Source organism: Chelmon rostratus, chromosome 23, assembly GCF_017976325.1.
Source record: "Chelmon rostratus isolate fCheRos1 chromosome 23, fCheRos1.pri, whole genome shotgun sequence".
NCBI classification, from domain to species: domain Eukaryota; kingdom Metazoa; phylum Chordata; class Actinopteri; order Chaetodontiformes; family Chaetodontidae; genus Chelmon; species Chelmon rostratus.
Window position 1 is genome coordinate 16,546,943 of NC_055680.1, and position 24,976 is coordinate 16,571,918.

The window sequence follows — 24,976 nt, forward strand, 5'->3', positions numbered from 1 at the left end:
AAGAACTCCAAGCCCGTTGCTTCCATCTGTTGGATTCGCATGCTGGATGTGCTTGTGCTCGTACTTTTACTGTTTTTTTTGTTTCATGTGGTTTATAAAAACACACAGAATCACTTCCACACTTATCGTCACTGTGTCTGTGTATTTTTTTAACTGCTTGTGGAAGAAGTTTGGACCTCTGGATCTTCATCATCGTAACACCTTTATGTGTTTTTACTTTATCACAATGCAGAGTCAACAGCCATGACACCTGGTAGTGGGAAGTGTAGAATTTGTGTTGCTTATTGGTTGGTGCTCTTTGCCAAATCAGTCTCGTTGCACTCATTATTAAGTAAAACTCATTATTCAGATATGTTTTTACTTGATAGTTTATTACAGGAGTACATTTAACAATCACGGTAACAAAAAAGAAATGGAAGAAAGTAGAACAAGACATTCATATTTAAACTAAATGAACATATTTTCCTGTAAAAAGAAATACAAATATTATGTACAGATTGACATAAGACAGGTTGAGAGAAACCAACAGGTGAGAGGAAGGGGAAGTGTAGTCGCATGGCACTTAAAAAATAGACATACCTCGCAAGTGCTTTCTGTTTTCCATAATTAATATCAAATAAAATGCAGTGATAATAAGTCTGAATAACAAAACAAATAATAATTATTACAGTAATCAAATCAACAATATTAACATTTTAAACACTGTTTACAATATAACTGAAATACATAACATTCTAAATACATCCAATATTTACCTTCTCATTTAGGCTAAAAACTCTAAATCTGTAATAGAATAAAAAATAGCATTTCAAATATCTTATAACAACAATATTAATCGTACAATAACATTAATATTAGGTTATTAGTAGATGTAAATAGCTGATTTTCCCCATGGCCTGCTAAAGAAAGGAATATTGTACAAATTAATATACACTATAACCTGTTAATGCTCTTTCTGCTTTCACAAAATGCAAATATTTTAATCAGCTAAATTATATTTATATAAAAAAAGGGAAGAAATAGCAAATCTCACTCGATACAAACTATTGCAATCTAGAACTCTCAATTAGAAAATGTACACAAGAAAAGCAGCAAAAAAATCTATTTTTATAATTTTTTTATCGTGAAGAAATCAGTGGTGTGGTCGGTAGAAAGAGTGAACAACGTCTAGCACAGGCAGAATCCGTCTGGAATGCTATTGGACGACGGGATCGTCCAATAAGGAAGTCCCTCTGAGCATGACCCTGCGCTCCCCTGAAACCTCATTGGTCCTTCTCTCTCACGCTTCGGTTTGGAACTCGGAACTCTGTTCAAGGGTTCTAGAATGTCCAAGAGTTCCGTTAACCAGTCCCAGAGTTCCGCCGCAGAAACTTTCCATATAAGGGGAAAAGAAAATCTTCCTCCCCCCCCCGGAGTAATGGAACACACAAAGCTCTGAGAGTTCTGATTGTGCAATCACCTCAAACAATAAATCTCTTTTAGCTAATAAAGTTGCTTAAACCATGGAATTTATTTCGTTTTGCATTCTTAGCGTTGATTGGAGGAGCAGCAAAGACAGAACGTCACCTTCTCCACAGAACTCAAAAATGGCTGCCGCGAGGAGACGGGAAAATAAAAACACAAATGAACAAACACAGAACGACAAAGCAACACTCAAGCAGCATGTATGTAGATCTTCTCCTCTCTACCTCCGCCTCATCCCTCTGCGTTCTCGCCGCCGCCGGCTCTTTTATCGTATCCCCGTTTCGGAATAAAGTCACGATCCGCGAGAGGACAATCTCAATGCAACTTGAAAGTGTAGTTTATGTATGAAAGCACAGGTTCAGAGAGTTTACAAAGCAGACCTGGACCTCATTACTGTTTGACCTCGATTCACTAACGTTTATCTTTTGGGATGCCAACTGGGGATTCCTGTTGGTTGTCTCTTCTCGCACCACCCAAACTGCTTCCTTGCAGGGATACAAAATGCTCGCAGAAGGTGAATATGTCAAGTGAGAGCAAGCGCGATTGGAAACCCCTGATATACTTTCGTTAATGTGGACAGGAAGCAAAGTAATTGAGAGCTCTTCAAAAAGTAATCGGTCCAGCTCTGAAACTACGACAGTGAGTACGTGACATAATTTATGTGCGGTCAGTAATATCAAAAAGCGAAGGCTTGTTTGTTTTTCACCACAACGTCCACTCTGCACCTGAGTTCACACACCTGTAAGACTGCTGGGGTGGCAACAATTTGAGTCAATGCTGGTGGGCAACCTGTGGGTAGCAGGGACTGAAGAAGAGAGCAATGCAGGGTTTTCACTAGAGATGAAGATGTGACATGTAGGAGAACATGTTAGGTTTATCTTTTAGAACCGTAGTTTGGATCATGTAAAAGCCGTAACGATGGCATCAATCTTCCAACAAGGATTTACCTCTTCAAGAAGTACCCTTTATCTAAATGCTCCCTAGTTCCTCTAACCCTAACCCTTTACTAAAGCACTAAGATAAGATCAGTTGAGTAAATGCTCTGCAGTTCTGACCCTTTATGTCCTTTCTGTTGGTTGGTTATTTGAGAACTGAAGCCTTACTCTACTGTACGGTTCATGAATGGAAGCATTCTGTCGTGTTAAAAATCACTGGGCTCATCAAGTGTAGAGGCAGCTTTGTGAAAATACAGCAAGAAAGGAGGTCACAAGAAACGGAACAAATTGCCCATCTGTTCAAAACGTGAATGTGTTCTGGCCCTTAAAATATGCAACCAGTATATCTTCCTCATTAGAACTACATCGCTCATCTCAAAGTGCAGCCCTTCCCTTCACTGCCTGAATTGATGCTCATCTTGAATTAGCAGTACGACTCTAAGTATTTACTGCATCACGATACAGTTGGCTTGAAGAAATGGTGCGGCGCCAATCTGAAGCTCAGCCGCTCGGTGCTACCCAATGTGCTACGATCCCTCTGACTGCATCCGTAGGCTAGTAAACAGTCTGAATCCTGATGGACCTTTGATGGAAAACACAGCAGAAAGCATGAGTTGATCAGAAAATCTGTCCATCTCTGCATCCATCTCTTTTACCCTGCTAGACAACTGAAATGGTTCACTGCATCTGATTAAGCACAAGCAAAATGCTAAAATATCATATTCTTTCATCCTATACCCTGTTTCATCCATCTTGTCTTCCTCCCACAACCGTCTTTACTTTTGCTTTTCTAATTTCAGCACTTCATTTCCCCAAAAGTACCACCATGCTCTTCCTCCCGTTGTGCACTACCCACATTCTCTTTCAAATTATATTACATAGCTTTTTTTTTTTGTACATACATTTTGTTTGTATATTTCTTTAAAAAAATACACAGAATAGAGCATAATTAAGAACTTTTTTTGGCAGCTTCTTCCTTTCTCAGAGGAAAGTCCCGATCATGATCAGTTGTAACGAGAGACTTCTGCTTTTCTTTTAGTCTGAAAAGGAATCTCCAACTTTGCAAAGGTGGAGAAGAAAAAATAACTCTGAAATTCTTTCTTTCCTTCCTTCAATCTTCTCCCTAAAGACGTCTTCGATCCCTCGCCCCCGCTTCTCGTCAGCTCTCCGCCCTTCAAACGGTCGCTCCCAGCAGCTCTTCTGACTTGGCCATGATCTCATTCTGGTTGGAGTCCAAGCCGTAGAACTTGACCTTCAGACCATCGACAGGGTGGACCACGGGTACCGTGACCACGCGGGGGAACTGCCGGGTGGCCAGCTCGAAACGGCTGGTGCTGGCCAACTCGATGGCCAGGATGCGAAGGAAGAGGGTGGCGAGCTGCTTGCCCAGGCAGGACCGGACGCCACCGCCGAAGGGCAGGTAGTGGAAGCGCCCCTCTTTGTCTTCTCCCCGCTCCTGATTGAAGCGGTCAGGGTCAAAGGCGTCCACATCCTTGAAGACAGCAGAAGTGTCGTGGGTGTCCCGAATGCTGTACATCACACTCCAGCCCTTTGGAATCTGGACCCCCTGGAGACAGAACGACATAGAAATTAAGCCGGTGAGCAGTTTGGTGCAATCATGATTGCAAGTAGAGTTCCTTGGTTTAATCAATGCTGGAAAAGTTGTGGGACTAAGAGTTTTTGGAAGGTTTGGTCGGAGTTTCAAACTTTTTAAGTCCTTTATAAAGATCTTAAGAGACTACGTTCTATTATTGGTCTACTCACATCAAGTTCGAAGGTCTGCATCGCGGTTCTGTAGCCCCCTGAGACAGGCGTAAAGAGTCTCAGCACCTCCTTGATGACACAGTCCAGGTACTTGAGGCTCACGATGGTGTCCAGCCTCAGTTCTCCTTCGGGGCACAGGCAGCCGTTGTGGAGGAGACCCCTGGCTCTGAGCTCCTCCCTCAGGCGCTCCAGGACGGGAGGGTGGCGGAGGAGCTGCATGATGAGTGAGGTGCTGGCGCTGGCCGTGGTGGCGAAGGCGGCAAAGATCAGCTCAATGGTCGACTCCTGTGGGACGATACAGAGGCGAGGTGATACATCAGTGCTTATGATGATCAATGCCTGCTTATGAGGCCGCTTCATTTTCACATTGGGTCCAACAAATCAGGGGAAACCCTTTGGATATAGGAGGAGCAATTCTTAACCTCTTCTCCACAAAGGGTTTAGAAAATATCAAACCTTCCATAAACAGCCTGTAAATACAGTCTCCCCGCCTGCCCCTTTTCACCCCTCAGTGAAGTGGAGTTTGGAAAAGCCAGTCCCTGATATGGAAAGTAAATTGTAATTTTAACCCGAGCACAAACCTTCACTGTGTGCAGAACTGTACTGAGGCCGTTTGAGTTGATTTGTCTTTACTTTGTGAGCAAGCCAACTGAATTCTCCCTCGGCTCCTGATGGCCTAATTGCTTGTCACTTGAATAAAGGGTCCGGAGAGTGGAAATAAAGATGGTAGCATAATGTGCCGAAGGGTGAAGGTGGGTATCAGCCAAATGCCCAACCGCAGCCACTATTAGTGTTTGTACTATGGTCGGATACAGAATACAGAATTTATGATTAATAATTTATAATTATGAAGCCAGCTTGTGAGCAAACAGGACATGGGACCTCAACCGTACTTTGGGCGCAAACCCACTACCCGACACCTCAAGCTTGCCATGTGTTTCGTAACAAGACGGGGCCAAAAAAAAAAAAATGCCAAAAGCCAGTACATAATAAAAGTATGTTATTTTTAATTCCTGAAAAGTAGTGTGTTTGGAAATATGAAGTTCGTTTCCAATAACAACATGAAGCGGGCCCATTATTAAGGTAGTGGAATAAATAACACTGAGGCTGGGCAGCACGACTCTCATTATAGACCTCTCATCTGCCATCATCTGTGTCAAAACACATCTCTGCCTAAGCCTGTGTGTGTGTGTGTGCGTGCGTGTGTGTGTGTGTGTTATATATGCGTGCGTCAGAAAACTGCAGGAGAGTGCTTTAGCCTGGGCCTCTGCGACAGGGGCTCCCCAGTTCACTTTGAGTGTGTATTTATATACGTGTGTGTGTGTGTGTGTACAGGAGGCCTCTTTCAGACCCCTAGCAGGGGGAGTGTTGACTTATTTTTGGCCCTGGACTTAACCCAGAAACCACAGCGAGCGCGAGAGAGGCAGAGAGAGTTGAGTTTCCACAGAATTCCTCAGAATTACTTTAATAGGTAAATAGAGGGTGTGCCTGTCTCAGTGTGTGTGTGTGTGTGTTGTACTGTTACTGTCTGCTTTGGGCATCAGCTTAGCATCCCTGCAGTCATATTTTACATAGAGATGTGTATCATAGGTCACTTTCATTGCTCGTGATCCCAAAATGATTTGTTGGACAAATTATGCTAATTGTTGATGTGTGTGTGTTCAGTCGGCCAATCCAGGCTCCCCCTGGCAGCACTTCACTGGGCAAACAGTGAGTTGTGTCTGTACTGTATGTGTTAACGCTCCCATGTGTTGATGCCCCCCCCCACACTCAGGTGATTTTTGTGCATCGACGTGTTACCTTCAGCTCCTGCATGGTGAGCTCGGTGCCGTTCTCTTTGGCGCTCTCCATCAGGACGTCCAGCGCGTCGCTGTAATCCTTCCCCTGGGAACACAGCGGCTTCTCCCTGATGGCCTTCTCTATGCATTTCTGCAGGGTGTCTCGTGCACGGAGGCCCTGCAAACACATGCAAACGGTGTTTAACACAAGTCCACAACAAGCTTATAGCTGACAGATACCAACATTTCTTTACAAGCAGCCGTTGATTTTAACCAATGTCTCATACTTTTTATGCACCTGAGCACCAAAGCATAGTTCCTACTGTTTATGTTCCTCTTCCACGTACCTTCCTGTAGCCGCTGAACGGCAGGTCTATCGGCAGGCTGAACAGGTTGTCGACAAAGTCCTGGAAGGTCGCGAACAGATGTTTCATCTCCTCCTCTGACACCCTGAATCCCAGCAGCACCCTCACCGCCATGGTGAACGACAGCCGCTGGCTCTCCCTGTGGGAAGACAACCAACCAGGATGAACATGAATCGTACGCCAAAATGCGATTCTAGCCGCGTTTCTACCTTTTATTGACGACATTTCTGTCAGTGTTTCACCTCATAGTGTTCATTTTTCTAAAAGTTGGGTGTCTTCTTGTAGCAATGACATCTAATTGTCATATTTCTACCATGAAGATGAGCTTTTTATACACTGTTCTGGCGTTTTTAGGTGCAGTAATGTTGTTTGTGTGATATTCTGACCCTCTATACATGCAATAAAATGATGAGCCGCAATTTCAAGATGCAATAAGAGTGACATTTCTGTCTCTTGCCCATGCGTTTCCACACCAGGACCCCTGCCGCACCTGTAGACGTTGATGGGATCGGGGTTGGAGCTCCAGACCCGGAGGCTCTCCTGGATGACCTGCTGGATTTTCGGGAGGTAAGACTCCAAAGCCTCGTGGCTGAACACTTTGGCAAACACCTGGAGAGACAGAGCATGTAATGTCATTTAAAATGCTTGTCTGTTCATGACACACACACTGCACAGATGCAGATAAAGATCGCCCAGGATTGCAATTGAATACTCATAAATTTCATGACTTGGCACGCAGACAGAGTGCATGAAACAGAAGTTGAAGCAGAGGACAGAAGCACTGATGAAGCAAACAGACTGTGTGTGATATACGCTCCTCTTACAGTCAGCACAAACGAAGTAAAACGGAAATGAAAACAGAATTCAGAATTTCCTGACAACGGTTTCCTGATGTGTTCCTGAGTCCAGGTATTAATCTCCTTTATCCAATCACGTGTTCACAAAGTGTTGAACCTCGCTCCATCCTCGCTGTGAACCACTGAGCCTTTCAATCATGATGCTATCACCTGTTACCAATCAACCTGTTTACCTGTGGAATGATCCAAACAGGTGTTTTTGGAGCGTTCCACATCTTTCCCAGTCTGTAGTTGCTTCCTGTTTGAGACGAGTTGCTGCATCAGATTCAGAATCAGCAGATATTTACAAAAATCAATGAAGCTGATGAGCTCGAACATTAGAAATGTTGTCTTTGTGCTGTTTTCAGGTGAGTTTCTGTCAAACGGGATTAGCAAGTTAACACATTCTGTCTTATATATCATCATTCCTGAACTTAATCCAGCCTTTTCCTGTGGCTGGCATGATCTGTTCGGCAAAGTGCCGTAACATCTTTTTGCAACCAAATGTAGCTGACGCGTGCACACGTCTTTGCTGAGCGAACCTTTAAAATGCGATCGCTCAGCGATTGTGCCTCTGACTCACTTGACATTTTGCACAGTTGCTCCTTGTACAAATTTCCTAATATTAACCTTCTACTCTCTGTGTCCTGTCGTATCTTTGGAGCATTTTCTATCCAACAGTCTCCTCCTTCTGTCCCTTGAATTGCACCCAGACAAGTCTTTCCATCGTGCCTTCATTCTTATTCATTCTCTGTGATGCCCATTCGTTATTCATCCCCGCATTCCCTCTCTCCTCCTGCCTCTCCAACCCCTCCGTCTTCGCAGGGACTTATACATTGTGGAGGTTTTCCCCTGTAGTCAGCAGAACTGGAATGACAGGCAGAAAGAGCGAGAGCGAGAGGGGAGGGGGAGAGTTAAGTCTTTCCTGGCTGCTCGTAGTATTTCTTAGTATGAATCAGTCACCAGTCGTCAGTGTTGTTTGGACAAATAACATTCCATCTGATTTAACCTCCAAAACTGCCCTTAAGACAGGCTTGGAAATGATTTCGGAGTGGAGAACGCTGGAGAAAAGTGAGCACGCTGCACAAAAATAGAGCTTTTATATTAATATGAATCAGTCGCTAACACTCAGTTTTATCTGGATCTATAACTGAGCCTTTAGCGTTCTCCTCAAACAGGCTCAATGTGGTCAAAGCAGAGGAGAATGAGTAAAATTGCTGCCGGTCGAGGCGGAAAACCTTACAAAATGTCACCTTTTCAGTCTTTCTTTACATTAAGCCTCACAGTGGTTGGTTTAGAGCATCAGCACGCAGTCGAGTCCAGCGACACATGTTCTGCATTTTCTGCCCACTGAAATGAGACCGGAACATTTGAACAGGCAAATTTTCTATTAGACATGAATGCTTCCGTCTAATGATGAGTGGCTGGTCAATCGGCCCGGCGCTGCACCGCGAGAGCCCTGCGATCGTTCTGGAAGTGCTGCTTCAGATGTGGGCTGAGCGCCGAAACGCGGATTTGTTTCGCCGCGTTAGCTTCTTTCCTTTTTCTTGGTTTATTTCTGACGTACTTCTTGTGTTATTTTCTAACCTGCACAAACTCATAACTTGCATCTTGTCTGTGGTTTTTTTTCTCAATTTATTTTATCGCTTGTGGGTTCTTTTTATGACTTTGTGGTGCTTTTTTACAACCCTGCAGATCAGCTGAACTGCACTCGACACGACGTAGACTTGACTTTTGAGATGCTGCAGAATGACTCGTCTTTTAAGGTGTCCAGGATTAACCTTTACATACATTGTGTTTGTATGAAAACTTAACTTTTTAAGCACATCATGCACAAAGAAGATGACTTTGTTGCGCGTTAGGAATTTAGTTTCCATATATTTACACACCGAAGCAGCATGGTTATTCAGATGGAGGCTGGATGGAGGCTGAGTGGAAAGAGAGGAGCTTCTGGTGGGATTTGAGCCCAAGCCCGCGAGGGCACATGCGGTTCCTGAGGTCGAACTTGTAGCCACCAAACCATCAGCTGGGCGTCCGTCCTCTTATTTCGTCCTCGACTCATTTTCCTCCCATTTTCTGTCTCCTCTGTTGCCCTCTTCCCTCTCTCTCCTCCAAACCCTGCTTCCCTCCCTCCGTCGCCCTCAGAATGAATGAACAATAGTCCACTGAGCTGGTTTCGTGTGCATGTGTGAATTACGTGTATGCACTGTATGGGTACATATGCCGTGTGTGTGTGTGTGTGTGTGAGGGAGTGGTTAGTGCAGATCACAGAGCGCTCCAAGACGCTAGCAGGGCTGCATTTCCTCTGCTGCCGCACCCTGGGGCCACTGGTCACAGATCAGCTTACATGACCTGCTCTCCAACCCTGACCACAGGGGATTACATACACCATCTGACCTCAAAACAGTCTGAGGAGAAACACAAGGCCGCCATGGCTCTTCTTTGTTTGGCGGTCGGCTCGGCTAGTTTGGAGGTTAGTTCGTGTCAGCGTATGATTGGTCGGTCACCGTACAGGGGTTTGCGTGTGAGGATCGGGGGTTATGGAGACCAAGATTAATTGGATTTGGGTGAAACTTGGAGGACTGCTGCATCTTTAAACTGTCCTCCACTGTCACATTGAGAGTCTCATGGGCGGTGGCCGTGGTCACATGTTAATACAAGGTTGCACATTGGCCCAAAAACAGACATCTGCGTCCGTCTCATCTGTTCGTCACAACATTTCTGCATTAAAATGTCAAAAAGTGACTCCCATGATCCCACACTGCGTCATGACGTCGTCAAACTACGTTTTGTTCGCCTCGATTGAGAGACCCCTAGTGGCAGAGATTATGTACTGTGATTAAATAGTCAGTTATTTAGTTGGTCACATCAAATGATCCAGTGTCATTCAAATAATAATAATTAGCTCTTCAGCCAGTTTCTGTGTTACATGAACAGTTGTTGACTTATTTTTTAGCATTTTAACTGTGTTTTAACGTCTGTTTGAGTTTAAGTTGCTCTTTCTTTCATTTTATGTGTTTATTTCATTATTAAATTAGATGGTAATTAGTTGGTTTGCACGTTATTGATGCTAGTTTAATTAATTTCCAGTCAATAAACTTTTCACTTCTACGGCGTTGAGTCAATGAAGCACCTGAGCCGGCTGTTAGCTAGCTTGTTGATCGACCTTCAGCACGATCTCAAAAAGAATCAAGAAAAATATATTGACGAGAGGCAGAAATCTGATTGGGAAAAATCTTCGTTAAGCCAGAGGAGGTTGTGTAACGCTGTGAGTTTAGCTGTTTAACCCGTCTGTGCTGGATTATGCGTAATTGGTCAATTAGGGTGAGGACTTTGCCTGTTCCTACACACACACACACACACACACACACACATGCACACAGAACAGGGTTGAGCTACTGTATGACCTGTGAGTCAGTCGTGTGTGTGTGTGTGTGTGTGTGTGTGTGTGTGTGTGTGTGTGTGTGTGTGCCAGAGTGCAGGCTGTAGGGAGGCCTAGACCCTGAAAGGTAACTACAGGTCACACACACACACTCAGACACACATGAGCGTGGTATCTCCCTACACGGCCCCGCTGCCAGTCAAACACAGTTTTTTATGCAGCGTCACTCTGGGACGTTCCAAGTTCCACACAGGACGGGGGCGGTGGGGGAACGTTCAGTGCAACAGTCATTTTGCTGCACCACAAAAACGTGACTGTCTTCTGTAGCCTGCAGGGCAAAGACACAGGCTTAAAGACACACACACACACACACACACACACACACACTGTCGCACACACACTCCCAGACTCCCGCACACACACTGATATAGTCACAGACACACACACACGCAGACACGGTCGTCCTAATAACGTCCATATGTCTTAAATTATGTGAAAGTGCTGCGAGCTGCTGGTTCCACAGACATGTAAAGACTCCTTTATTCTTCTCTCTGCCCTCCTTTCCCTCCTTCTCTCTCTCTCTCTTTACTCCCACCTCTTCCCGTCTCTCCCTGCCCCTTCATCCATCCTTTTTTAAACTGCTTTTTATTCCTCTCTCTCCGTTCCTCTTAGTCAAACAAGCGGTCCGTACGTCTTCCCCTGCTTCTATCATCGCGTCGAATCAGAAAAGGGCCGCTTTGTTGGCGAGGTGAAGCTCTTTAGATGGAGCGGTGGGAGCAGCCAGGTGAAGCTAATCTCAACATGATTTAAAGCATCTTAATCGAATTACACCAGTAATGCTGCACAACCTCTTGTCTTTTTTATTATTATTATTTCCTTTATATCAAATGCATGAGCTCTTTCAGCTTGAGCAACATGTGTTTTTGAATTTGAAGAGGTGGGAAGTCACACAAAGCTGCATTAAAATGTGGTTTTGCAGTTCTGGCTCTGGAGTATTTCCAAAATATTGTTTTACTCCACTAAATATCCCTGCAGGACTGTAGTTGTTCTGCAGGATTGCATTGCTGCAGTGTAACTTTTGAATTTTTAGGGAAACTCTGAATGCAGGACTTTTATGCAGCATGGAAAGTAACTAATTACATGTACTCAAGTACTCGACTTAAGTACATTTTTAAGGTGTTTAGTTGAGAATTTCCATTTTATGCAACTTTGTGCTTCAACTCTTCTGCATTTCAGAGGAAATTTTGTGTTTGACTTGACATCTTGAGTTACTTGTGACATTGCAGGTCCAGATTTTAGGCACAAAATATGATCAGCAAAGAAAATGTAGTGCATTTTTATAGCTTAAACTGCCCTGCAGCTTTTAAATTTGCTGCACCTCAACCGGCTACAACATGAAATGCTGCATGCATGTTCTCATGTTCGTGTTCACTGAATTTGACCTCAGATTGAGCTGAGCAAAGCACAGTAAGCACAGACAGAAAGGGCTTCGGCTCAGTTAGACTTGGCAGTGCCCTCTACTGGTGATGAGCAGAAGCACAGCAGACGTGAGGGCTGCGTGCAGAGCGGCACGCTGAGAGGACAGAAGAGTTGTTGCATTGAGTTGTGCTGCATGCAAAACCTGCAGAGAGAAAACAGGTCAAAAGTGACACTCAAACTGAGGGAGAGGTTTCTTTCACTCCTGTCCAAACTCAATCTCTGTTTTCCCTGCCCGTGCTTCGCCTTTTCCTAAATTTAGGGATGGCGGGACGGTTCCAAAAGCAAGAAAAACAAGGGGGAAGGAAAATGTGGAGAGGGAAGGAAAGAGAGGCAGTCTGAACAGTGGAGGAACAGAAAAGACAGAGCGAGAGGGATGTCGGAAGGGTGAAAATAAAGAACTGGCTGCCACAGTCAACAACAGTGTGTGTTTGCATGTGTGTATGTGCCGAAGTTGGATTCACCGGGTGTTATTTCAGTATAGAGCTGCAGTTTTTCCACTGCAGCTCAGGTAGGGCTGACTGAGGCCATCTAAACATGTTTACTGTGGCACACTAACTCTGCTTTGACAGTTCATATCGTTGTGCTTGGTGAAGAAAGGGGCCTCAATCATACGTTTTGGGACTGGAAGGGAGGTCAAATATACGTTGTTGTTGAGTCATTTTGCACGCTGAAACTAAAGAGCTGAGCTGAAATGAAGGCAGCTCAGTCAGCTCACAGTGAATGCAAAGCTGAAGCCCTGATCTTTATCAAATCTGATGTCTCTCCGATATCTGATTGAATCCATTCGTAGTAGCTTCAGCTCATCTTCGGCAATGATTTGACTCATCACCTGAGCTAATGATGTTCAAGACATCCAAAGGGGGTCCCTCGTTGTAACGAACCCACAGAAAATCACCCGACCTCGCAGCTCCTCGCAGCTCTGTGGGCCAGTCTGCACCTGTACTGTCTCAACTCGAGTCTGAGGGTCTTTAAATGACCTTTCAGAGACCTCAGCTGGACTTTGCATGCGTTTGTTGTCATGGCCGTGAAGGTTTGGTAGAGCTCAGAAACACGCAGATCCGTCGATTAGGAAACCCTCATCTGTGCTAGGCTGTGTGATGTGTGCCTCTCTGGCTCCTTGATAGGAGTGAAGAAATCTGTCTTCAGGAATAAAAGTCTTGACTTATTATAACCGACATCTGGTGCAACATTTGCATTCAAACACTGACTCCGAACTCCACGAAAGACCGAAGCCCCGACGTGCGAACGAAAAGCGACAAGCTGCAGCAGAAATACACATGTGCGGTGTTGTTTTCAGACGAGGATGATGTGTGAGCCCTGGCTGGCCTCGCCTGGCCCTGATTGGCCTGTAGTGGAAAACCAGGCCGCTGTGGCTCTTTGAGGGAGTTAGTTTCCTAGCTTAACACGGGGTTATATGGAAACTGGCTGGCTCTGTTGATCCACCAAAGGCTAATGTGCTGTGTGAAGATTGTTTTTCCGTACGAAAACCGCAAGGAGGGCCGACACACACACACACACACGCACACACACACAGAGGAGCAGTTCTGGTCCAGTGGGTCAGACAGTAAGCCAGTCGCTCATTCTTTCTCGCAGTTGATGTTGTTTCGCTTCTGTCTGTTGACTTAGTTTTATTACCCAGAAAACAGGAGGGAGCGCTGCCAACCCACACACACACACACACACACACACACACACGCACACACACACACGCCTGCATCAACCATGCAAACTGGCCGGCTGACCTCTCTGCCCTCGTCGCCTCCTGCAACCAAAACAAGTTGATTCCTGCATGAGCTGCCGCAGGTGCTGTTGAGCAACACAGTTAGCCTCCCGCTGACGGAGACACATACAAACAAACACGTACGCAGAGCTAAATATATGACTGTAGGTGGTCATCGCCGGGTTCCTTCTTCTACAGGGTTTGTTTTGCACTTTTTACACCTGTCAATCAATCAGTGTGGGCGGGAAAATTTCTCCTCCCATGTAAAAATATCGAGCCTCAAAGAACCCGCAGCGTCTAAACAGCCAGACTCCTTCAAGCAGCTTCGTGCTCGTCGGTGTCCAGATTCAAGCGTTCATTCACTGTGAAGCAGTGTTGAAACCTCAGTTAGGACTTATAATGTTTTATTAAAAGCTGTTTTTAATAAACAAGTGAAATGCTCCAACATAAAAAAAAGCTGAAAAAGCAGATATAACCTTGATTTAAGATATTTTGTCGTCCACTTTTTTACTTTTTTTAAAATTTCCCCTTTCTTCTTCCTCTGTTTCTTCCAATAAAAACTTCACGTAAAGGCTGAATTTTGAAAGGAAAGAGCGACGTACGGAGAGTAACAGGAAGTGGAAAAGCTTGAACTGGACGGAGGCTGAAATGTGTTTATGCTAAATCAAATTTTAGACGTTTGTTTGTATGAAAATGTCAGATTTTATTTCCATGTTGATCTGAATATAAAACTGCATTTTTTTTTCTGGAAATGAACGTGATTAATTCGACAGTGAGCAGCTTGCTGCGTCATCTCCCACAGACAGCGTTGCATTATGGGTCGTTCGCAGCGCTAATGTTGCTATGCCACTAGCGAGCTCATTCAGGTCTGAATGTAGCGTGTGTTTTACAGAGTTTCATCAGCTCAGTTTGACCTGCAGGACTTTCTGACGCCGCATGAATCTGAAGCTTCTCCGGACGTCTTTAAGAAGACGACTCATCTGTCGAACAGCTGAAAATCACTGCGGCCCCAGATGATCAGGAGCTAAACGAGACCGGCAGCGTCTCCAGGAGTTTGTCAGGGAAACTTCCTGATGAGCCCGATCAGCTGATGGAAGTCAAACCCTGTAACATGACGCTTCATCCTTGATCTCTGTGAGGAAGACCTCTTTCCTCCTGCCCGTTTGCCTCCTGGTGAAGGTCAGAGGTCGGCTGCATCGCTAAACCTGCGGCCATACGCAACTTTACAGACCCCCGTCTCTGGACGTGGCTGTTTGGCTTGAGAGCGGGGGGAATGTTCAGGTGTGTGTGCACATATGCTTTCCTGTGCTATACGTCTGTGTGTGTGTGTGTGTGTGTGTGTGTGTTGGGCCCCCACAGAAAGCCCCTCTTTGTGCTGTGTTGGAGGCAGCCTTCCTAATCAGGGGTCATTACATGAGGTTAGTGCGGGGGTCTCCAGGGAGAGGAGAGGGGATCAGAGCCCAGATTAGACCCAGCCGACCCCTCACTGTCCCCGGGCACCGCGGTAACGAAACCTGACCCCGCCTCCAAACCCCTTCCTCCTCCCCCCCGCCACGGAGGATCCAGAGAGAGAAAGCTAGAGGCTTACAGGAAAACACAGCACACTCTGCCTCTGTGTGTGTGTGTGTGTTTATCTGTGTGTACGAGCATCAGATGTGTGTTTATGTGTGTGTCTGTGTGTGAGAGAGGGAAGGTATGTGCCCCCGGGGGTAACGGGATAATAGGAGGGAGAGGTAAGTGGCTGATTACCTGAAATGGTCCTGGCACAGAGAAGAGAAAGAGAGGAAGTAAAGAGAGACAGACGGCGAAAAGAGAGAGAGAGGGAGCGAAATCAAGCAGGGAGGATGAGGAGGAACAAGGCAGCAGGTAATGGAGGGCGGGCGGGTATCCCTCTTCCCTCGCGTAGACGAGTGGAGGAGAGGATGGAGCGACGGAGGCCTCGTTCTCACGCTTCAGCAGCCAGAGCTGCTTTACAGATAGCTTTACACTGATGCCCTGTGTGTGTGTGTGTGTGTGTGTGTGTGTGTGTGTGTGTGTGTTATCTGCCTGTCTGATCGGTACAGTACACGTCCCCCCCTTTCAGCGTGAAACCTGTAACACGTCAAACCCTGAAGCAGCAAACGTGGCGGAGCGGCTGCGACGCTCGCCCGACATTTGGCATCCGGTGTGCAGTGAAGGCGCCCCCTGCAGGCAGTAAGGAGGGAGAAGCGAGTACTGACCTTCCTCCTCTTGCGGTGGATGTCTCCGATGCTGTTGGCCAGCGAGTTGGGCCCCAGCAGCGCGGCGGTGCTCTGAGGCCAGTCCACCGTCACCAGCGTGTGCTCGCCCATCAGCACCTTGCGCACGTTCTCGGCGCCCGTCACCCGGATCAGGGGGCGGCCCAGCAGGTGGGTCTTGAACACGTTGCCGTACTTCTGCCTCCGCGACGCGTGGAAGCCCGAACCCTGGAAGGAGGGACAGAGAGGAGGCGTGAAGGTCAGGCAGAAGAGCTCTGCTGATTGGCTGCATCACGATTTCAGTCAAATATCAAAAACAAATCATCAAAACATCACTTGTTGCTTTTTCATTCTTAAACCAACGTTTCATTTTCTATTTTCGTAAGAAGGTGTGGACACTTTAAACCCTGGAGAAAGCCGGTGGACAAGACGGGCCGGGTGTAAAGGACGCCTGGGTGGAGAGGCACCGTTGAGGAAATGATGTGAATTTTTGCTAAAAGGTGGAATTTCCCTTTAGAAGCTGAGACGCACCGCAGCAGGTGTGAAGACGACATTATTTCGAGGAAATCCCCAAACACTCCACCCTGCAGCTGCGAAGCACTTCCTGCCTTCGGTTGATGGAGATCCCCCTCATCTTAATCTCCACTTTTTTATCGACAGTTTGAGTACAATGAAGGAAATGCCGGAAATTTGCTCAGGAGCATCTAAATAAAGCAAAAGAAAAAAATGTGTTTTTAGGCCATTTGAGGCTGAAAAGCTGATTTTTGGTAACGCGAACGCACGCTTGCTCGCGGTTTAAAAACTTTTTAAGGCTGACCGCCTTCATTCGCCGTCACCGTCATTAGCCAAACGTGCTCTACAAGCTGCCGAACGATGCTGGAAGACAGAAAAGCGAGCAGAAGCTTTCAAGTCGAAGCTGTGCGGCGACTCTTACGACGGATTTTTACGCTTGCTATCAATTTAAAGCAGCCTTTTAGGATCTGACCCTCTCTCCGGCTTTGATCTCCACCTCTAAAAGCTCTGAGGGAGGATTTTTTCTCTCTGTGGTTTGGGGCCCGATCAGACCATTTCGGGTGAGTCCCCACATGCTAAAAGTTACTGATGTTTCCATCGACTCGGCTCCCAGAGCAAAAAGTAAACCTATCCACGGAGACTGCAGATGTTTAGGGAGCCTGTATACACCAGGTTAATTCAATGAAAGCTGATTTAGGATGCCTTCAGGGACTGATCTGAGTTCAGCTCTAACATCGGCCGGTGAATCGCCGAGGTTAAAGGTTCTGCAAACATTCCCAGCTCAGCCTTCGAGTACAGTAAATGAAATTTCTCATCCAGAAGGACGAGAACGAGGGAATGTAAAACGAGCTCGACGTGGATTTCGTCGGTTTCGGCCTCAGTTCATCCTCGTCAGCCGTCGTCTCCTGAAAGGACTCGTACAAGTGGAGCTAAATGCGGCTCCTTGCTGCAGGTCGTACATGACGGCAGGTTGTGGCCAGTTTAACCAAACACTTTTTGGAGGCCTGAAGATGCATAATTATCTTTTTTGCTATTGCAGCAACATGTTTGTTTGTTGTGTTTTTATTAACGTCCAGGTTGAGAACATCTGGACACTTTCAGCATGAGCAGTGACTGAAGTTTTCTCATTTTAATCCAAGTTATCCAACCTGAACACTCAGCATCTGCTGGGAAATCATGTTCAATGTTGCAGTTTGGCTGAAATGAACAGAGGTTAGCTGGATCAGTCCTGCAGCTGAAAAGGTGAACACAGAAAACCGAAGCTCGCTCTGAATCCACAGAAACTCTGAGGAAGAAGACGCCAAAGCTGCCGAACCGTCTGAGCTTTTTCACACAACAGCCCACTAAAAGAAGCCACACAGCCCACTTCAGGCCCCTGCCCCGCAGTTTGAGCCGCCCGGCCCGTCAGTAAACCCCCAGAGGACCGGAGCTGGAGTCAGTTAGCGAGCTGACCCGGGTTCAGCTTTGACGCTGACCTCTAAACGGTCCGGGTCACGGCAGAGCGAGAGGGAGCCGACCCCAGAACTGTAAATGGGCTGTTTGAGTGAAAAGAATATATATCAGCCGGAGGGCAGCTCACTGTGTTACACACACACACACACACACACACACACACACACACACACACACACCGGGCACACAAACGCATCATTCACACACTTTTAGACACACATACAGTAAAAACACACACGCATGTACACACACACACACACACACACACACAAAAAAAAAAAACGTGCAGAGCAAACAAACACACAGAGGCCTAACTGCAAATTGCCGTGACAACACTAACTGGTTTGACCCCAGTTTACTCCTGGGGAAAGAGATATGTGAGGCGCGCACACACACACACACATATGTACTGTAAACATACGTGAAGCAGCACTACGAGGCGCTGTAAAACAGTTCAGAGCGACTCTCCTCATTTCTGCACGCGAGCGACCGTTTCGCTTTCTTTTCCCTTTGATTCGTGGAATTAACATCCAGAGCTGCTGCAGCCCTCACACCACAGGAAACCATCAGAGAGTGTGTGTGAGTGTGTGAGCGAGAGAGAGAGAGAGAGAGCTTCAGAGTGTACGAAGCATACATTTAAGTGTGTGTGCAGGGACTAATTTTAGCAGGTAGTTTGTTTCCTGTTTGAGACACACCTCTCACAGCAGTGGTGTGTGTGTGTGTGTGTGTGTGTGTGTGTGTGTGTTTTCTGGTTTACGGTGTAATTTGTGGCTCAGGGTCCTGCAGCGAGGCCTTGATACATTTAATACAATCAAATCAAAAAGTGCTTCGGTCGCCAAGAAGCACTCAGACGGAGGAAGCGGCGAGCTAACCACCTGCTCAGCTGCTGCAGGTCGGAGCTGCGAGGCGCCGCGTTGAGTCACGTCTGCTCATCTTTCATCTTTTTCTCCTCATCTTTATCACTTTCACAGATTGATAGCTGCTACTGTCATGTCAGGCTGAAATACGTTCGGTATGTTCATCAAGCCTGACTCAGGCTATTTAGCATAGCGCTTCCATAAAGTGCACAAAAAGAGAGACATCAAAATGAGCAGAATCTGCAGAGGCGGCTCCAAACCACCAGATCCTACATTTCCCACAATGCAACTCTCCCATTTGAGCCTCCCTGCCTGGTAAATGTCTTTCAAAGTCCGCAGTCCAAGCTTGTAACACGGGCTCTCTGTTCAAAATCTGTGGTCTCTCAGCCAGTGATGGGATAGCCCTGATGACATCACTGTGACATCATAGGTTTGGAGCGCTTCCTGCAGACAGACTGTTTCAACTTGACGAGCGTACAGAAGGAAAAACCTCAGCGTGCTCCTTTAACAACACGTTCATGTCATGTTAGTGGAGTCATGCTAACTTTTAGCCACATTTTGTCATCACCCTTTGATTTCAGCGTACAGCGTGTGCCCGAAATAATGGAGACGCCTTCGTAATCCACGAACAAGGACGCCATGTGCTATTTTGGGTATATTTTAATCACCAGCGTCCTAGAGAACTACATCCATATTGGCCGATTTCGAGGCGGAAAGTGAGGGTGTGGAGGTCGGCGTGGCGGATGGGCGCGTAGCGTAGTGCCTCCACCATAGCGACCACGCACAGCTAATGCTAATGCAGAAGGTTGTGCAGAGGCATCCGGCGTCGACATTCCTCCTCTTTCTGCTGTGTTTGGTTGTCGTTCTTCAAAATGACGTATCTGATGATTTCTTGCTCTTTTTTCGGAGGCTTGGCGCTTCACTTTTCAGACAGGTGCGACTTGACTCGAGGCGAGCATTTTTTACACGAAGGCCGAGGAGTCGCCGCGGCCTCGCCCTCACTCTGCCCTCCTTCCTGGCGGTCGCAGCTCATCTCTCTCCTCTTCTCGCGACGCACCTCACATCTCAACGTCTCTCTGTGTGAGCTCGGCCTAAATTGAGCACAGATGCTTCGGCCTCTTTGCAGCTCCGCTAGCTGTTTCATGTTGCTTTGAAAACTCTGATCGCCAGACCGCTTTTATAGATGAAAAATGCTGCTAATTAGCATTCGGCCCAACACTCCCCACCTCTGCGGCTGCGTTTGTCAGCGCACTTAAGCTGCTTCAGATGTTAAGACCTTCTCATGAGGTGATGACATTAGTTTATCCGCGCTGTGAGTTTCGGAGCTTTGCTGCATCTTTTCTTCCAGCTGCAGGCTGGTCGACGTTCCGCTGCTGCGGCTGCAGCCGCCTTCACGATGCGTTAATGAACGATGGTGCAAAATGACGAGTAAAATGCAACCTCTGAACATCGCGGTTGCTGGAAACGAGCACCGAAATGTGTCCCATCAGCTTGATATTTCAAACATTCATTCTTCAGCCCTCGTTGCTTCACTTCTTTCTACGTTTCTTTTCTCTCTCTGTGTCGATCCGTCTGGGTACAAACTGTTGACCTGAACTGTTTTCACAGCTCCTGTACACTTCCTCTTTTTACTGTGGCATGCACACACACACACACACACACACACACTCACCCACACATTAGCACACGCACCAGGTCGCCGGCTGGCCTCTGGAGCCCTCGGGGTGTGTGTGCGTGTAAGAGCGGGCTTGTTTTCCAAGCTACATTTTGCTGCCACATGGATGTAGAGTGGTTTAGTATGTCTGCCTGGCAGGCCTGCTCACACACACACACACACACACACACACACAGTCCAATTCGAAGGGAGTTCCTCAGGCAGCCAGACAAGGCTCCCTTTCACACTCGAGATACAGCATCAGATTGGGCCGATTGTGTACTTTTTGTGGTGTGTGTGTGTGTGTGTGTGTGAGTGCAGCTACGTGCATTATGTGTGTATCTCCTCACACATTTTCTCTTTCCATCCTCTCTATTTTCTTACACACACATTTTGGCAGGATACTGAAGGTTTTCATCTGTCTTACTCTCAACAAGAAAGCGGAAAAAAAGCACACCTAAAAACAAAAAAGTTACACTAATATAATCTGTGTGTGTGTGTGTGTGTGTGTGTGTGTGTGTGTGTGTGTGTGTGTGCCAGGGGTGTGGTCTGGATGACATTTAGCATAAAAGGTGAGAAGTGTACCCCCCCCTCCCCTCCCAAATCTGGCAAAACACACACACACACACACACACACACACACACACACACACACACACACACACACACACACAGAGCAAGCATGGAAAAGTTGTGATGTAATGACGCCACACTTCTCTTGCAGGAGAACACGTACATAACCGCACACACACACACACACACACACACAGGGAGTCACAGCCGTCGCCGCGGAGACGCAGGCGTCACAGCCTCGCACTGATTGCGCAGGCTGAACACACACTTTCCCTCCAAACTTCAGCCCCTTCGCTGTAAACACTCGCTCACTTTCGCAAAAAAAAAAAAAAAACAACCCCAGAAACCAAAATTGCTACCACAACATTACGGCTGATTTTACCGCCGAGGTCACAGGCAACAAACTCTGATGTGAGCTGAAAACCATAAAGAGGTTTCTCTTAATGATGGCGAGCATAAAGTTTTAAAGCTTTTTTTTTCTTCTTCTTCTTCTTGTGGATGTTTTACCTAGCGACGAAGGGAAGCTTGATGTGTGCATGTGTGTGTTTTTTCCAACACGGCGACGTCTCCGGTTGTAAATGCGAATAATCTTCGGAGAAAGCCGCACATCAGAGACCTCAGGGCTCGTTCTCTCTGCCTCACATGAATTCTCTGCTTATTATTCGTGAGCGCAGGTGGTCGCACTCATTTGGCGTCCAACTTTTTCATTTTGATTCGTACGAAACCGAATGTCACCGCCGCAATTAACTGCAAATTACGCGCCTCATCGAACCGTGCTTTTCGCGACAGCCAATCAGAACGCTGGCTTTCATTTGGGTTCCGCTATAACGACCTGCTAATTTCTACTGTGGGTTGAGCTAATGGCAGAAACAGCGACAGTCGACAGAAACATGGTCCAAAAAGCAAAACTAAAAAAGAGATTTTTATAGATTTGTGACATAAACTTTAAATATATTTAATTATATTTTGAATCAGTCCTGTAGATTCGTTTAAATTGACATGGGGTCATTATGTGACTGCTGATTTTTAATTAAGAATTAAGATTTTTCACAGCTCTGTTGACCTCAAGCAAGTTTCAAAGTTGTGCTTTTGTGATAAAACCCAATATGATAAAAATTTGAAAGCACAACCTGCTCCATGTAAAAGCTTCAGCTGCTGCAGCCGCCATAAACTTTGAAGTTTAAAGATCAGGTGTGTTTTTATGGTGAGTTCACTGCAGAGAAAGAAATCAGGGATATCAAAGCTCTGCGATGCCTCTGATTTCACCACAGACTCTTATTTTAAACTACACAACACAGCTCGCAGCTTCCTTCATATTCTGGTTCGTCGTGTTTTACGCAAGAGCCTGAGCACAAAGTATAAAATCGGAGCTCGTGAAATGGTCTGTTCATTGAACCGCTGTCCGTCGGTCTCGCCCCAAAATTTCCCGTCCACAGAGATCCAGGCTCAGAGCTGAGGTTGAATCAAGGTCAGAATCAGGCTGAGATGCAGGCTGCGTCAGGGTTAGAGGTTATTCAGGAGTGTGTGTGTGTGTGTGTGTGTGTGTGTGTGTGTGTGTGTGTGCGTGCAGTCTAGACAGGCCCGTTCCTGTAAGCGGCGATGTCAGCTTCTACAGAGTCCCTTTTATACTTTTTGAACAGAGATTTATCAGATATTTTACAAGAACCTCAATAAAGGACGGAGGCGAGGGGCGGGGGTGGGGGTGGGGTTCAGTGAGGATTTTCCACACAAGCCATCCAAACACACACTCAAAACCTTTCATTGCACGCTCACACACACTCGAAATTTCTGACAAACGCCACCGCGATCACATAAACTCTCGTAAAATCCCCCTGTCTCTCTTGTTCGCTCTCTCTCTCTACAAACACACACTCCTCACACACACACACACACACACACACACACACGGTCCGAGCGGGGCTAGCTAGCACGCGGACCGTGCTAAAAATACCCCCGTCTGTTCTGTTGGGGTTGGCCTGGGGGCGAACCTGGGCCCAGGCTTATAAATGTCCTCTTTGTAGCGCAGTGGAAATGTCCAACAAATGACTCTTTTATTAGGGCAAGACAAAAAAACACAGCTAATTATGTTTACTCAGATCAACGCCGCGGCCCGAGCAGCACACACACACACACACACACACACACACACACACACACAGCAGCGAGAGTGGGTGTCCACGTGGAGCAGTTATAAAACAGAAACATTAGGGTCTCTCTGGAAACGAGGCTGACGGGAAAACGGTAGCAGGAGATGAATGACGGCGCCTCCGAGAGCAGAAAGAGATAGAAGTCAGAGAAGGTGACGATGCGAAGGCGGGAGCGTTCTGAAGCCACGCAAGCGCAGACTGAAAACATTTTTCGAGGCTGAAGCTCGCAGCCTGTAAACTGTCACATGTGCGGTCGTCCTCCAGATGAAAGTCCTTCGCTGAGGAGGGACGCGCTGGCCCGTGGATGTGATGGATGCATGTGTGTGAAAACTCTGTGTTGCATGACGTTTCTGCATTCAAACAGTTTGTCTGTGCGTCAGTGCTGCGGTGCAACCTCTTTGAAAACATCCTCTAAATCTTACACTCAAATAATTTGCAGTAAATGCAAGTAGGAAATGGTAAAACTGTCATTTGTAAATTCCGCTCTGGTCGTCTGTTTGCAAATCGAGCTTCAGTTTGTTAAAAAAAACTTGTTAATTAATTTTTTTACACACACCAAACTAGACAATTTCCAGGGGGGAGGGCTGCAGAGGACCGGCTGGTCGTTTCCTCTCGCTGCAGGCGCCGAAGGTGCAGCCGACGCCGCTTGTTCAAATGCAGAGTTTAACACGTGAGCGTCGGCGAAGCGACGCACCAGCCGATCCCCGTCAGCTCGGTGTGAGCAGCAGGTGAAGCGAATGCTGCCATGAGCGGCGGGTGAAATGTGTGTGTCACTTTTTGGGATGTTTTTGCTGATGCGGATGTTTGGGGGTTTTTTTGATGCTCTTTGTGCGAAGCGAATTCCCAGACGTGGAATAAAAGTTTCATTCATTCAAAACAGTGAATGAGAGCGAGAAAAAAAAAGAGCAGAAGAAGAACTGGTTCACCACAGACCTCATGTTCTGTAACAGAAAACTCAAAGGAACCAAAAATTTTGCCCGCAGTGCTTGACTGACAGGCGATTTTGGGGGGGGGGGTGCAGCGCAGAAACACAATGACGGCGCCACAGTTTGTCAAAAAGCGAATCTTGTGCGGCTGAAATAAAGGTTAAAAATGAAAAGCGAGAAAGCGGCAGCGGCGGAGGAGGACGAGAGAGGAAACGAGGTCAAAGGCTGTGAGGGAATTCCTTCCTTCTTTTCAGCCGTCAATCATTCAGCCGGTGCCAGAGATACCAAGGAACCAGTGTGTGAGTTCATGTGTGTGTGTTTGAATGGTGCGATAGGTCCTCGACTCGACAATGAACCCCCGTCCCTTTGCGGTCACGCCGGCGCATCAGAGGGACAGAGAGGGAAGGCGACAGGAGGGAAGGAATACGAAGAAGAAGAGAGAAGGGAGGAAGAGAGATAAAGAATGGAGAGGGGGAGAGAGCGCGAAGGAGGCGAGCGCCAAAAGCGGAGCGAGAGAAAGCGAGCGCAGAGCGTGGCAGAGGAGGCGGAGAGATGGGAGGGGTGCTCGCTTCAGAAAGGACGGATTAACGAAGAGGGGCTTCGGGCGGTTCAGCCAAGAAACGAGGAGAATGGAGACGGAGAGAGAGAGCAGCAGAGAGAGAGGGAGAGAGAGGGCTGGCCCCTGACCCGGGGACATTATAGGGAGGGAGATTATGGTTGTTCAAAACTCTCTAAGCACTCACCCCGGGACCCCAGCTAATACCCTGACACACACACACACACACACACACACACACACACACGTAGAGATCTGGCACCGCTCTGGGTTTTTATTAACGTCAACAAATCCGACAAAAGGACCAAAAGCGCTGATTGTTTCCTGCTAGCGAGTCTTGTACGTATCAAAGCCTGATT

General features: G+C 46.8%; 1 protein-coding gene across 1 annotated transcript in view; it reads right to left on the minus strand.

Annotated features, from left to right (window-relative positions):
• Nucleotides 1–359: 359 nt before the first annotated feature.
• The window catches only part of LOC121626623 (cytochrome P450 26B1), a 33,299-nt gene continuing 8,682 nt past the window's right edge, over nt 360–24,976 (minus strand). The window contains exons 2-7 of the mRNA XM_041965233.1: nt 15,943–16,167; nt 6,797–6,915; nt 6,289–6,445; nt 5,964–6,119; nt 4,164–4,448; nt 360–3,966 (exon numbers count right to left, since the gene is read on the minus strand). Coding sequence (XP_041821167.1) covers nt 3,574–3,966; nt 4,164–4,448; nt 5,964–6,119; nt 6,289–6,445; nt 6,797–6,915; nt 15,943–16,167 — 1,335 coding nt within the window. The 3' untranslated portion in view covers nt 360–3,573. The remainder of the gene's footprint in view (nt 3,967–4,163; nt 4,449–5,963; nt 6,120–6,288; nt 6,446–6,796; nt 6,916–15,942; nt 16,168–24,976) is intronic.